The sequence below is a fragment of the Ochotona curzoniae genome, unplaced genomic scaffold, assembly GCF_017591425.1.
Source record: "Ochotona curzoniae isolate NIBS_2020 unplaced genomic scaffold, NIBS_Ocur_1.0 patch437, whole genome shotgun sequence".
NCBI classification, from domain to species: Eukaryota; Metazoa; Chordata; class Mammalia; order Lagomorpha; family Ochotonidae; genus Ochotona; species Ochotona curzoniae.
This window is the reverse complement of record NW_024467014.1, coordinates 125,782-138,691: the sequence shown is the minus strand read 5'-3', so window position 1 is coordinate 138,691 and position 12,910 is coordinate 125,782. Positions and strand designations below refer to the sequence as shown.

General features: G+C 56.9%; 1 protein-coding gene across 1 annotated transcript; it reads right to left on the bottom strand.

Moving 5' to 3' along the window:
- Nucleotides 1–1,294: 1,294 nt before the first annotated feature.
- Nucleotides 1,295–6,805, bottom strand: LOC121168006 (scavenger receptor cysteine-rich domain-containing group B protein-like). The gene is made up of 10 exons (XM_040997763.1): nt 6,682–6,805; nt 5,952–5,987; nt 5,443–5,748; nt 5,162–5,242; nt 4,446–4,760; nt 3,546–3,632; nt 3,250–3,288; nt 2,829–3,140; nt 1,809–1,877; nt 1,295–1,631 (listed from the first exon to the last, which is right to left on the bottom strand). The coding sequence occupies exons 1-10, from the start codon at nt 6,803–6,805 to the stop codon at nt 1,315–1,317; spliced, it is 1,686 nt and encodes a 561-aa protein (XP_040853697.1). The 3' UTR covers nt 1,295–1,314.
- Between the last annotated feature and the right edge of the window lie 6,105 nt (nt 6,806–12,910).

Sequence of the window (12,910 nt, the reverse complement as noted above, 5' to 3'; positions counted from 1 at the left end):
ACTTGTTCTGCAGTTCTGCAGCATTCTTCTAATGCTACAGTGGGGACTCAGAGAACTCTGTGACCCTAGACAGTAGATGCCAGCAAATCATGCATTGGCCCTCCAACCCCCACCCCCCACCCCGGTGGTGATGGTGGGGTGCTGAAAGAGCACAGTATTCTTCTACCCTTGGGGACCAGGGCTGAGCAGACACTGGTCAATCTGTGAGGTCTTCCCCTGCCTCCTGCCCCCTAGCCCACCATGGAAGTTTGTTCTCCCTCGCTCCCTTCCTTTTTTGATCTAGGATTCTGTATATGTAAAAAAAAAAAAAAGAGAGAGAGAGAGAGGCCAGTGCTGTGGTGTAGCAGTAAAATAAGCCTCCATTTTTGGTGCCAGCACCTCAGTATATGGGTGCCAATTTGAGTCTTGGCTGCTTCACTTCTGATCCAGCTAACTTCCTTATGACCTGGGAGAGCAGTGGAGAGGATGGTCCCAGTCTTTGGCTCAGCTCTGGCCATTGCTGCCATTTGGGGAATGAATCAGCAGCTGGAAGATCTGTCTCTCCTCTCTGTAAATGTGTCTTTCCAACAAAAATAAATAAATCTTTTTTTTAAAAAAAAAAAGAATGTGCCAGTGCTCCAACTCCGCCTTACCATGAACAGATGGGGGACAGTGCTTTATTCACTTGGCACCTATGAGGGGGTGGCTACAGGGCCTCCCTTCCCAAAGTGGGGGCTCTGTGGTGGGGGCAGCATATATCAGAGATGCTGGTTCCCACGGCAGCAGGGAGGGGCCCCTGTCCCTGCATTGGCCCCTCCCAGCCCCTGGTCCAGCCGAGCACCATGGGGGTCCAGGCCTTTGGAGGGCTGAGCAAAGGCCCAGCTCCTTCTGCAGACCCTGGGAGACTAAGGGGAGAGCTAGCAGCTCCTCTCGCCTTCCCTCTTCTGGAGGGGTGGGGGGGTGGGGTGAAAGTGGGAATTAAGCAGGATGACAGGAAGCAGAGATGCCCTGTTTGTGTCCAGGAGCCCCTGGGCCTTCTGGCTCCAGGTCAGAGAAGGCATGGGTCAAGGTCGTTGTGAAGAGGTGTTCCACCTAAGACAGTTTAGGTTGATCTCCCTACCCGTCATGTAGTCGTGGCCCAGCCAAACACGGCAGGATAGGACCCACAAGAGTTGATGACCGGCTGGGGTCCAGTAGCCAGGACCACCCCACCCAACCTTTCTGGGCAGGCTCTGTCTCCCAGGTCGAGCAGGGGCTCCGTGGCAGAAGTGGGGGTGGAGGGAATGGAGGGATGGGGTATCAAGGGGCGGGGTGGTCTGCAGAGTGGTGGGGGGCTCATGGCGGCAGGCACAGGACACTGGCGTCCTCGCTGTGGTCACAGTTGTGGGCATCCCAGCGGATGTGGGAGCAGAGCAGCAGAGTGCTCTCATCACCGCGGCACTTGACGTTGTCCAGGAGGATGGGGCCTCGGCCCTGGCCAAAGTGGGCCTCGCCGGGGGCTCCCAGGGCTTGGCCGCAACCCAGCTGGAGACACAGGACGTTGGCTGCCCGCAGATCCCACGCGTCGTCACACACGGTGCCCCAACGCTGCCCTAGGTAGAGTTCCACACGCCCCTCGCACCGGTGGGCTCCACCGACGAGGCGAAAGTGTCCTGCGGTGATGGGGCGGAGACAAGGACTGCCTTCAGGCTCTTGTGGGTAGAGCAGAGCTAGGGTGCAAGCACCTGCTGGTGGGTGACCTCTGCACTGGGCTACTGGGCGCTTCACCCACCCTTGAAGCTTGAACCTCACCTTGGAAGGGGTTGGGGGATGCCGACCTGGGCACTTACCATCCCTGGGTCGAGGAGTGGGAGCCCGCGTGGTCTCAGCCTCCTCCTGCTGGACCAGCTCCTCTGGGCCTAGCTCAGTGAGGACAGAATACCAACAGTAGTTAGGCCAAGGTCGCCTGCACACCCACCTTCCTAAACCGGGGGAGCTCCATTCCAGGGAACGGAAGAAACGCATCAAGCTTGATCCCAGGCCCATGGCTCGGAAATGGGGCTGTGCTTTCCTGACTCAAGGGGTGGGGGGACCCAAGATGGAAATGAGGTTTTATATATTGAATCTTCTACGGCCAGGACTGTGGGGGAAGGAGACGCCAGATGAGGGTGAATTTAAGCAGGATTTTTACGACCATCCTCCCCGACTCCACACAGCACCTTCCCGCAGATGTTGGCCCCCAACAGAGGTGAGGACACCTCGCCCTTGGAGGGCTGAGGGACTGCATCGACCACCAGCCCCTCGTCCCACGCCCGGGCCCGGACCCCGCCCTGTCTCCCCAAGCCGAGAACGCGCCCTTCCCGCCCCATCCCTGCGGCGTACACGCAGGCGCAGAGCGCACCGACCCGCGGGAGGCCTGGCTCCGCCCAGGCCCCGAACGACCCCACCCTGCCCCGCCCACTCCGCAGTGCGCATTTACGGAGGTCCCGCCCGCGGCGCAGCGCGCTCCACGACGCATCCCGCCCCGCCCAGGCCGCAAAGCACATTGAGGCAAGCCCCGCCCACTCCGCAGTGCGCGCCAACGGACGGCCCCGCCCATCGCTCAGGGCCCCGCCCCGCTTGTGTCGCAGTGCGCGCCTACGCCCGGCCGACGCCACAGCGCACGTACGTACGGCCCCGCCCGTCGCTCAGACACCACCCTGCCCCTCCCCACGCCGTAGTGCGGGTTGACGCAAGGCCCCGCCCCCACTGCGGTGCGGCAGATTCGCGGCCCCGCGCCGCCCGTGGCGCCCTGCGCGCCTGCGCACAGCCCCGGCCCCGTCCCCGCCGCGGTGCGCGCTTCCCCGCCGGCCACGCGCCGGCGGCCTTACCTGCGCAGAGCGCGCCGGCGTCCTCGTGGTGGCCGCAGTTGTGCTGGCCCCAGCCCAGGTGGAAGCAGTCGCTCAGGCGGGCCTCGGTCCCCATGCAACCCACGTTGTCCAGCAGCACGGGACCGCGACCATAGCCGAAGTGACCGAGGCCCGTGGCGCCCAGCGCGGGTCCGCAGCCCGCCTCACGGCAAGCCACGCGCGCATCCGCGAAGTCCCAGTCATCGTCGCACACGGTGCCCCAACCCCCGGCGTACAGCACTTCCACTCGGCCGCGGCATGGATTCGGGCCTCCCACCAACCGCAGCCTCCCACCTGTGGGGCGCACAGGCCGGCCAGAGGGGCTGCACTGGGGCGAACGGCTCCCCGACGAGAGCCCCCCCACCCTCCCTGCCCCGCGGGAATCGGGGGCACTGCTACTTACTTTTTTTACCTGCTGACCAGGTAGTAGTGGTCAGCAGTGCTGTCCACCCAGGTTGCGTGCCACCCCTTGCAGCTGCGGAGACAGGCAGCTCATTAGCATTTGAGGGGTGCCGGGCAGGACCCCGGGGATGCCTACCGTGTACCCGAACTGTGCTAGCCTCCACCTTTGTTCTGTGGGCTCACCTGCCTCTTGCCCATGGCCCATACATTTGGGGGACTGTCCCCCCAATCCTTCACTGCAGAAGCAGCTCCCAGTCCCAGCCACCCTGGTGCTGTTAAGATGCCACCCTGAACCACCCGGCTCTTTACCTGGTAACTCTGTGGCCCAGGCCCAGTCTCCGATGGCCGAGGGTGGCAGCGGTGTGAGCGTCGGAGGACCCGGGACTGGAGCAGAAGAGAAGGGAGCAGGCTGTTTAGGAGTGGGGCCCAGGGGCCTGGGACACCCACATCCCATCTGAGTGCCTGTTCAAATCCCAGCTGCCCCACTTGTGCACCAGCGCCCTGCTAAAGCACCCTGGGGAAAAACAGCAGCCCACACACCCAGGATCCCTACCGCCCACATGGGAGAGCCAGATGGAGTTCCAGGCTCTCGGCCCCAAGCCCAGCTCAGCACTGACCATTGGGGCTGGTTCATTTGGGGAATGAACCAGTCAATGAAAGATTTTTGTCTCCCTCCCCCCAACACTCTGCTCTTCAAGTAAATAAATCTTCTTTAAAAAAACAGTAGAACTGGAAAAGCAGCCTGTGCTGCTAGGCAGATCTGCTATAAATAGATTATCTCCGGGCCAATTCTAGAGCATTGTTTTTTTTAAATAGTCCATGAGGTGTGCGTGGAAATTGCTGGAAAATTCTGGAAGCATGCTTAGAGGAGTATTGGTGGGACCATATGGCAATATTGCTGGATAGCTATGACGTGTACCCCAGGGAGCACTACTGTGATATTAACAGTAACATCTTTCTGTCCCAGGAGAGCTTCCAGGGGAACAAACAGACCGGTCTACCTCACTAGGGCTCCCTTAGAATCAGGACAGGGCCACGCCCACCTAGGCCTTGCCCTCGCAAGACCACGCCCCATCCATGACCACGCCCCAACACCATGGCCACACCCACGTCCAGGCCCCGCCCCGCCGATCCAGCCCCGCCCTCCTCTGACCACGCCCCCGGTGGCCCGCCTCTCCTGGTCCCTGGAGACAGCACCTGCGCAGAACACTCCCGCGTCCTCGTGATGGCCGCAGTTGTGCACTCCCCAGCCGAGGCTGGAACAGGTTGCCAGGCGGGTCTCGCTGCCTTCGCAGTGCACGTTGTCCAGGAGGATGTGCCCCGTGCCGTAGCCGAAGAAGGCGTTGGTGGTGGCGGCCAAGGCCTCCCCGCAGCCCAGCTGGCGGCAGACCACGGTGGCGTCCGATAGCCCCCAGTCGTCGTCGCACACAGTGCCCCACAAGCCGGCGTGCAGTATTTCCACGCGGCCCTCGCACGACCTCGAGCCACCCACCAGGCGCAGGCTGCCCTCACCTGGGGAGCGGGATAGGCGGGGCTGAGCCCTTTCACATGCATTATCAAGGTGCACCTGCAGGTTCTCTAATTCCTCCGCCCAGGAGGCCCTGGGCAGGCTTAGGGTCCCGGGAGGGAGAGGCGAGGTGGGGGGGGGGGCTGGCTTAAAGCCATCTCCCAACTAACTCATGGAAACCTTGCAGGACCCTTCCTCAGGAAGCCTTTTCTGGTGGATCTGATAGGATCCCTGCTGACTCCATCCCCTACTCCTCCCACCCCTGCCTCCTCAGGCCATCCCCTCATTCTAGTGCCTGCCTGCATCTCCAACCCTACTCCCCACTAGAGAAGGCTGTGCCATTCACCTCTACTAGGACCTTGCTTGGTCCTGGTCCCCACCTCCTCCCGGCTGCACCCCTACTTACCTCTCCAGTTCTGCGAAGTGATGGGTGGCGCTGGGCTGGTTAACATTTTCCTCATTATGGTGGAACGGGAAGGCAAGAATTCTGGGAAGGAAATAAGGATGTAAGAGAAAACACGGGGTGGAGGTGGGGATGTGTCCGTCCTCCACCCTCACGTGTTCGCTCTCTTTGTTCACCCCCTTGGGGATTATTGGGAAATGCAGCCTGGCTCCTGGACAGTCCCTCCCCTGATCTAGCTCACAGCCCTGCCTACCTCCCCCAACACCCCTGCATCAGCGGCTCACCATCACACAGGACCGCCACATCCTCATAGTGGAAGCAGTTGTGGATGCCCCAGCCCCGGCTGCCGCACTCGCTCAGTGCCGCCTCCTGGCCGCGGCAGTCCACGTTGTCTAGCAGGATGGGGCCCTGGCCCTGGCCAAAGGCCAGCGGCCCCGGCACCGGCAGGGCCAAGCCGCAGCCCAGCTGACGACACACCACGTTGGCGTCCACCACATCCCAGTCATCGTCGCACACGCTGCCCCAGGAGCCGCCATGTAGGACCTCCAGGCGACCCTGGCACCGGCTGGGGCCGCCCACCAGCCTCAGCTCTGCCAAGAGGGTTGTGCTTGTGATTGTTAAAGTCCGTGGGACCCTTCTGTGGCACAGGGGGAAGGGGGGAGTGGGGAGGGCACAACTCTGGCAAGCTCCCCCACCCCCAGCAGCGGGGGAGGCATCTGAGATCGCCAGAGGGGCTGCCTTGCACCCACTACCCCCCAAGGTCTTGTCTGTGTATCTAGGGGGAGGCACTTACCTGGGAAGGTCAGTGGTGTGGGCTGCAGGGCAGCGGCTGAAACAGAGCCAGAAAGAATGTAAGCTCCCCTCTACCTTGGTCCCGGCAACACAGCCATCCCCATGGTCCTCAGCAACACCCCCTTCCTTCTTTGCCAAAGCACCATCAGTTCTGGTCCCCGTCGGCCTCACTGGCCTCCTGTGTCCTCCCTCCTGCCCCGAATCTTTTCCATTATCCGCCTGGTATGTGTGTGTGTGTGGGGGGGGGGAGGTGCGGTGGCTGACATCATTTGGGATTTCCGTGTCTGCCCATGCCTGGGTGACAGTGCTGCTTCGTTCTCCATTCCAGCTTCCTGTTCATGTGCACCCTGGGAGGCAGCAGGTGATGGGTTCCAATCCTTGACTGGGACTACCACCCAGGACTGCAGGTTGGGGTTAGGGTTGGCAACTCCTGGTCTAGAGCAGTCCCCAGGTTGTCTGGTCTGTCTTTTCTACAGACAGCTTTTCCCACAGCTGCTGACCAGCACCTGGCCCTGCTTGCCTATTTCCAGTATGCCCTAACTGCCCACTCTTAGGGTCCATTTCAGCTCTCATTTCTGGTTCCAAGTCCTTTGTTGCCCCAACTCTTTGCTTGTGTCTGTGCTATCAGGAGCTGGAAAGAACGAAGACTGAAGGCCAGTGCCTTGACATCCCACCTCCCACCATAATGTTATAACCAAGTAGCAGGGAGTAGAAGTAAGGCGAGCACTCACCCAGGGGCAGAAGCAGAAGGAAGGACAGAGCCGGGGGAAAGGATGAAGGAACGGTGGCCCCATCACCCGACCTCCGCACCGGTGGCAAGCTCAGTGGGCTTGGCTGGTTTGGCTGGGGTCCCATCCGCGTCTGTGTGTGTCTGTGCACCCGGCGTCCCAGAGGCCTTTCAGATGATCCCATCAGGGGCACGGGGAGAGGTCACAGCCAGGACATCTGGAATATACAGTGGGTTCTGCTGCTACTGTCTGCCTCAGGGGAGCGGGCCGCAGGTGCAACGCCACTTGGGTTTGGCATTCAGATGCCCAAGGGAGTTAGGACTACTTGAAGGTATAGGGCCAGGAGTGTTGGTGTCAAGGAGGCCTGAGTAGTTTTTAAGGAGCTCTAGGTAGCTGTTATCTTTCTTTCTTCCTTCTTTCCTCCCTCCCTCCCTTCCTTCCTTCTTTCTTTTAAATTAAGGTTATTTTTGACACTTTTTGCTTTTCATTTTTATAAGATTATTTGTATTGCAAAGTCAGCTATATAGAGAGGAGAGACAAAGAGGAAGATCTTTCATCCAATGATTCACTCCCCAAGTGACCACAACAGCTGAAGCTGAGCCAATCCGAAGCCAGGAGCCTGGAACTTCCTCCAGGTCTCCCATGCAGGTGCAGGGTCCCAAGGCTTGGGCTGTGCTCAATTGCTTTCCCAGGCCTTAGAGGTTCTTCCAGGTTTACCATGAGGGTAGCAGGGACACAAATGCTTGGACCATCATCTGCTGCTTTGCCTATGTACATTAGCACAGAGCTAGATTGGAAGTAGAGCAGCTGGGACTCGAACCAGGGTCCATATTAGATGTTTGTACCTCAGATAGCAGCTTGACCTTTTGTACCACTGGCTTCTGTTTACCTGGTGATTTATCTATTGATTGATTTGAAAGGCAAGGGTGAGAGAGAGAGGTGGGAAGGCGAGAAGGAGGGGGAAGAAGAGGGCCAGAGAGAGAGAGGAAAGAACCATTTTATATCCACTGGTTCATTCTCCAAGCAGGCACAGTGGCCAGTAAGGTGGGCCGGGCCAAAGCCAGGAACTAGGAATTCCATCCTGATCCCCAAGCACTCGAGTCTTCCATGACTCTCTCTGAGGTACATTAGCAGGGAGCCAGGTCAGAAGCAGAGCAGCCAGGACTCCAGTTGTTGCTCTGACACGGACTCCTGTGTTACCAGTGGCAGTTTGACCTGCTCTGCCACCATGTCTGCCTCAGATTTCCAGTGCAATATGAGGGGACTTCAAAATTTCTTGGAAAGATAAAATCTAAAGTCACGTTTATTTAGAAGCCGGCATGTAGCCTAGCAGCTAAGATGTGAGCTGAGACAACCACATGTCCTGGGTCTCCTTTCTGGCTCTGGCTCCTGACTTCAGCTTCCTGCGGATTGCAGATCCTGGGAGGCCGTGGACAGGGTTTAAGTCACTGGACTCCTCCCACTCCCATGGAAAACCCAGATGGAGGTCCTGGTTCCTGGACCTAGAGTCTCTGAAGAATGAAGCAGTGGGTAGGATATCAGTCTTTCTACTTTTACCTTTTAATAAATAGATAATATAGATACCTTTTAATAAATAGATAGATGAGAAGATTGATAGACAGACAGACAGGGGCAGCGTTGTCCTTCCAAAAGGTCTTTATTTGGGTACCGTAAATGTTTGAAATTCACACATAGCCTTTTTTTTCCCCAACACTCATTGTCATGGAATTTTTGAAATTCTCCCCTCTTCCACAGAAACATTTTCTTTCAAATGAACTTAAGTCAGAAGACACGAAATCAGTTCACTGAAAAGAAATCAGGGCTGGCACTGTGACACCAGCATCCCATATGGGCTTTGGTTCAAGTCCCGATTGCTCCACTTCCAATCCAGCTCCCTGCTAATGGCCAGGGGAAAAAAAGCAGTGTAGGATGGCTCAAGACCTTGGGCTCTTGTACCTACATGGAAGACCCGGATGAAGTTCCTACTTTCGACCTGGTTCAACTCTGGCCGATGTGATCATCTGGGGGAGTGAACCAGTAGGTGGAAGATTTCCTTCTCTCTCTGTGATTCTAATTCCCCAAATAAAGGAATAAATTCTTCCCATCGTGGAGTCAACACCTAGGAGCTCCACTGCTCGCTTACTCCATGCAGGCATGTGGCCGGTGACACCGAGTTGGGTGGATGATGGGCAGGTTGGCTGGGAGGCTGCGGGGGCAGATGAGTCCAGGTAAAGAGGGGGATAAAGAAGGACAAACACGAAAACTATCTGAGCAGCTGCACTGGCAGAACCCAGGTGCCATGCGCTTTTGGGGGAGGGAGGGAGAGGCACCTGACCCCTGGTGGCCACCCAGATGGAGGCTGGCGGTGGACACGGTGGTTCCACGTGGGGGTACATTGGAGTACAAGGTGCCTGGAATGCGGTACCCTTTTCAGAAGGATCTCCCCCTTGCCTCTCACCCCCTGGCTTGCCCTGACTCTCCCTCTGCCCTGGCATTCAGTCCGCTTGGGAAGAACATGAAAACCTATCTGCTTGTGGACACGGGGTTTTCAACACCCATTCATGTGGGACCCAGTTCAGCCCCCAGAGGAATAATCAGCTTTTGTCCTGGGCTGGGGAGACATCTGGGAAATGGGGTTTGAAGCCTGCAGGGAGGGGAGTGCCACAACGCCATCTTGGCTGGGCCAGGGGCAGGGGGTGGGGAGAGCTATAGTTACCTGGGCTGTCCCCTGCCTCTTGGCCTCCTTGGGGCCAATCACCTCTTATCTTGGCTGGGCCGCTGTCTCCCACCCCAGCGACATCAGCCACCACCCTGTGTGTTTCCAGGGATGCTGGGGGAGCGCCCCGCCCCCTACTCCAACTCAATCCCTGCCACCCAACCCAGGAGCATGAAAGAAGGACCTCTTAACCCTGTCACCTGCTGACCCCAAGTTTTCAGAGACCACATGAAGCAGGGATGTGGGGGCACCCTCAGCCCCCTTCCCCCTCACCTGCTCCTGCTTCCCACCTTGAGTACCAGGGGCAGGATGTGGCTCTTTCCCTCCTAGTCCTCAGTGGCTGGGGCTCCTCAAGGCTGTTGGGGGGGGGGGGATCCCTCTCTGCTCTTTGTAAATGCACCTGTCACCCAGGGGCAGGCAGACAGTGTAATGCAGCATCAACGCCCACTACCACCAGCACCGGACCAGCCTCACAACCTTGCCTCAACCACGCTCACTGTTTTCATCTGTAGGAACGGCTGTGGGATCTGCTTAGGTCTTGTTGTTGCTAGGCTAAAGTGGTGGAAGCCATGATGACGGGGATGGACTCCTCCTCCCTCCCCGCAGGGTAGCAGCCAGAGGTTGTTCTGTGATAGCCCCTGGCGCCGAGTGTGGACCTAGGCAGTGTCTGCTGGATATTTCAGGCTGCAGAATCACAGAAGGCATCAAGCAGCAGGGACCCCCGTCTGATGGATAAGAAATTTGTGCCACACGTACACATGCAGACACAGTGCACACACACACACATGCACACGCAATGCACCCACGCATGCGTCCGCCAGAGCGAAGGAATCCTACCTGGGGGAATGTTCCGGACTTGGCCTGGCCCTCCTCCCGCACTTGGGGCACAGTTGAGTCCCCTTTTCTGTCCTCGGAAACTTAGACCACAGAAGGGTCCTCCAAAGGCGAATCAGCACCGGTTCGGCTTCTTTTCTCTCCGAGGTTGCTGTGGAGTAAACAAAATCAGAGACCTTGTCCATGGAGCTGGCTGCTGGCCCCAGCCTGTCCCCGCCCGACCCCTGGGGCAGAGGGAGGTGAGGGGAGAGTGGAGGTGGCCTGCACGGCCTGAACCAGTCCCAGTGATGGGGGGCGCCCCAGAGCAAGAGTAGGAGCTGGAAGAGGGGAAAGAGGGTGGTGCGGGAGGGGGCGGGACAGGGGAGAGGGAGGCGGGACGGGCAGGGCCAGGCAGCCCCTTCGCCTCCTCTGCCTTCTCCAGGGACTCAGGTTTCCGGATGACCTGAACAGGGCTCCACCCCTTCTTTGCCTCCCAGAGTTTTGCTGGCCCTTATTCAGCCCCTGGTGTCCTAAGCCATATTTCAGCTAGGGGAGGTGGGAGGTGTTTGGGAATGTGGAGAGCAGGAGGTAAAGTGTCTGGGATGGTCTCCCCACGTGGGTGGGCTTTCACCACCCCATTCAGTGGGGGAACTGCTGACATTGTCCTCCCGTGGGGGCTTTCGAAATCGGGAGTGACAACAAGTGAGCTTCAGGTGGTTTTTTTTTCTGTGGCTTGTGGCTGCATTCAAGCGGGTGTGTGTGCTTTGCAAGGAAGCTCAAACTCTCAGAGTGGGAGGTAGAGTAGAGGCTCTGCCCTGTGCCTTAGATGCCATTGGGGCCTGCTTTCCTACTGTCCCCCAGTCTTCCTCCTAATTCAGTTTTCTCCTCTCCCACCCTCAGCTGTCTTTAACCCAATGGTACCGTAATGTCGAACCCACAAATGCAAACATTTAAAACAAAAAGATTTTCCATCCTTCGTCAGTTGAATCCACAGATGTGGCCCTCCAGGATGGGCGGGGGCCCATGGCTCCTAAGGGAGATCCCATGAGAATAGACATGTCTCCTTCGAGACCATGGATGTCATGCCACTCGTCCTCGGTACACGCTGTGGGAGCGCAAGGAGCCCACAACAAGCCTCAGTGCCATTTTCAAATTCAGAAACGGAAACATTGATACAACGTTACCACCTGGCCCAGCCTGTGGCTCCCATCCCAGATCCCAGGTGGGGAGCGTGGGCTGTCCTGGGTGGAACCCCGGGGCGCAGGAGCCACATCAGGATCCAAGTGGAGTTGAGCTCTAGTCTTCATTTCAGGCATTTAACATGACACCCCTTTTCACATTGCTTGACTGAGGTCCCAACACCATCAGAATCAGGATATAAGCTTTGACCGGGATCCCTTAAAAGTGGCTTGGAGTTCTCCCCACCCTTTCACACGGGGAGGCATCCTGAGGTTACCCCACTTGTGCTGACGTCAGCTTTGAAGCCGTGACTACAGTGGTATCGTGAGCCAGTAGTTGACACAGCATTTCTGAGGCCACCCATTGGGGGAAGCAGTACCGTCCATAGGTGAACCTGGTGTTTGCTTTGCCAGCAGTCCGTATGGGAAAAACTGCTTTACATCCCAGCTCCTCCACTTCCAATTCAGTTCGCTGCTAATGCACCTAGGAGAGCACAGTGGGAGATGGTCCAGGCACAAGAGTCCCTGCCACCCATGAGGGAGATCTGAACGGATCTCTGTCTCTGCTCGCTGCCTTTTAAATAAATCTTTAAAAAAAATAATTGAAAATAAAAAATATAAAACGGTGTAGCAGGCAAAGCCTCTACTTGCAGCGCCAAGTTAAGTTCTGGCCTGCTCCAGTTCCGGTCTAGCTTTCTGCCAATGGCCTGGGAAAGTAGCAGAGGATGGCTCAGGTCCTTAGGCTCCTGTACTTATGTGGGTGACTAGGATGGAGTTCCTACCTCCTGGATTCAGCTTGGTCCAGTCCTGGCCATTTGTGGCCACTTGGGGAAGATCTCACTCTCGTCAACTCTTTCAAATAAATAAGTAAGTCCTTTTTTTAAAAAAAAATATTTTTTTTTGAGAAAGGCAGATTTACAGAAAGAATGAGAGATAGAGAAATGGAGATGAGCTGATCCAAAGCCAGGAGACTCTTCAGGGTCTCCCATGCAGGGTGCAGGGTCCCAAGGCTTTGGGCCATGCTTGACTGCTTTCCCAGGCCACAAGCAGGGAGCTGGATGGGAAGTGGAGCAGCCAGGACATGAACTGGTGCCCATATGGGAATCCTGGCACTTGCGAAGTCAGGACTTAGCCCTTTAGCCATCATGCCAGGCCATAAATAAATAAATAAATAAATCTTAAAGAGGAAAATTAAAAAATAGGGGGGAGGAAAGAAGGAAAGAAGGAAGTGCAGAAGGAAGAAAAAGGAAGGAAGAAGACAAAAAGAGATTTGTGTTTTAGGAAATTGTAAGGGAAATGCTGATTTCAGCATGCATGGTGCCTTAAGGCCACCAGGGGGCAACAGCACATCTTAGGAAAATGCAACACCTGGAATTTATTTATTTATTTATTTATTTTTTTTAAAGATTTATTTTTATTATTTTTTATTGGAAAGGCGGATATACAGAGAAGAGAGACAGAGAGGAAGATCTTCCATCCAATGATTCACTCCCCAAGTGAGCACAATGGCCGATACTATGCCGAT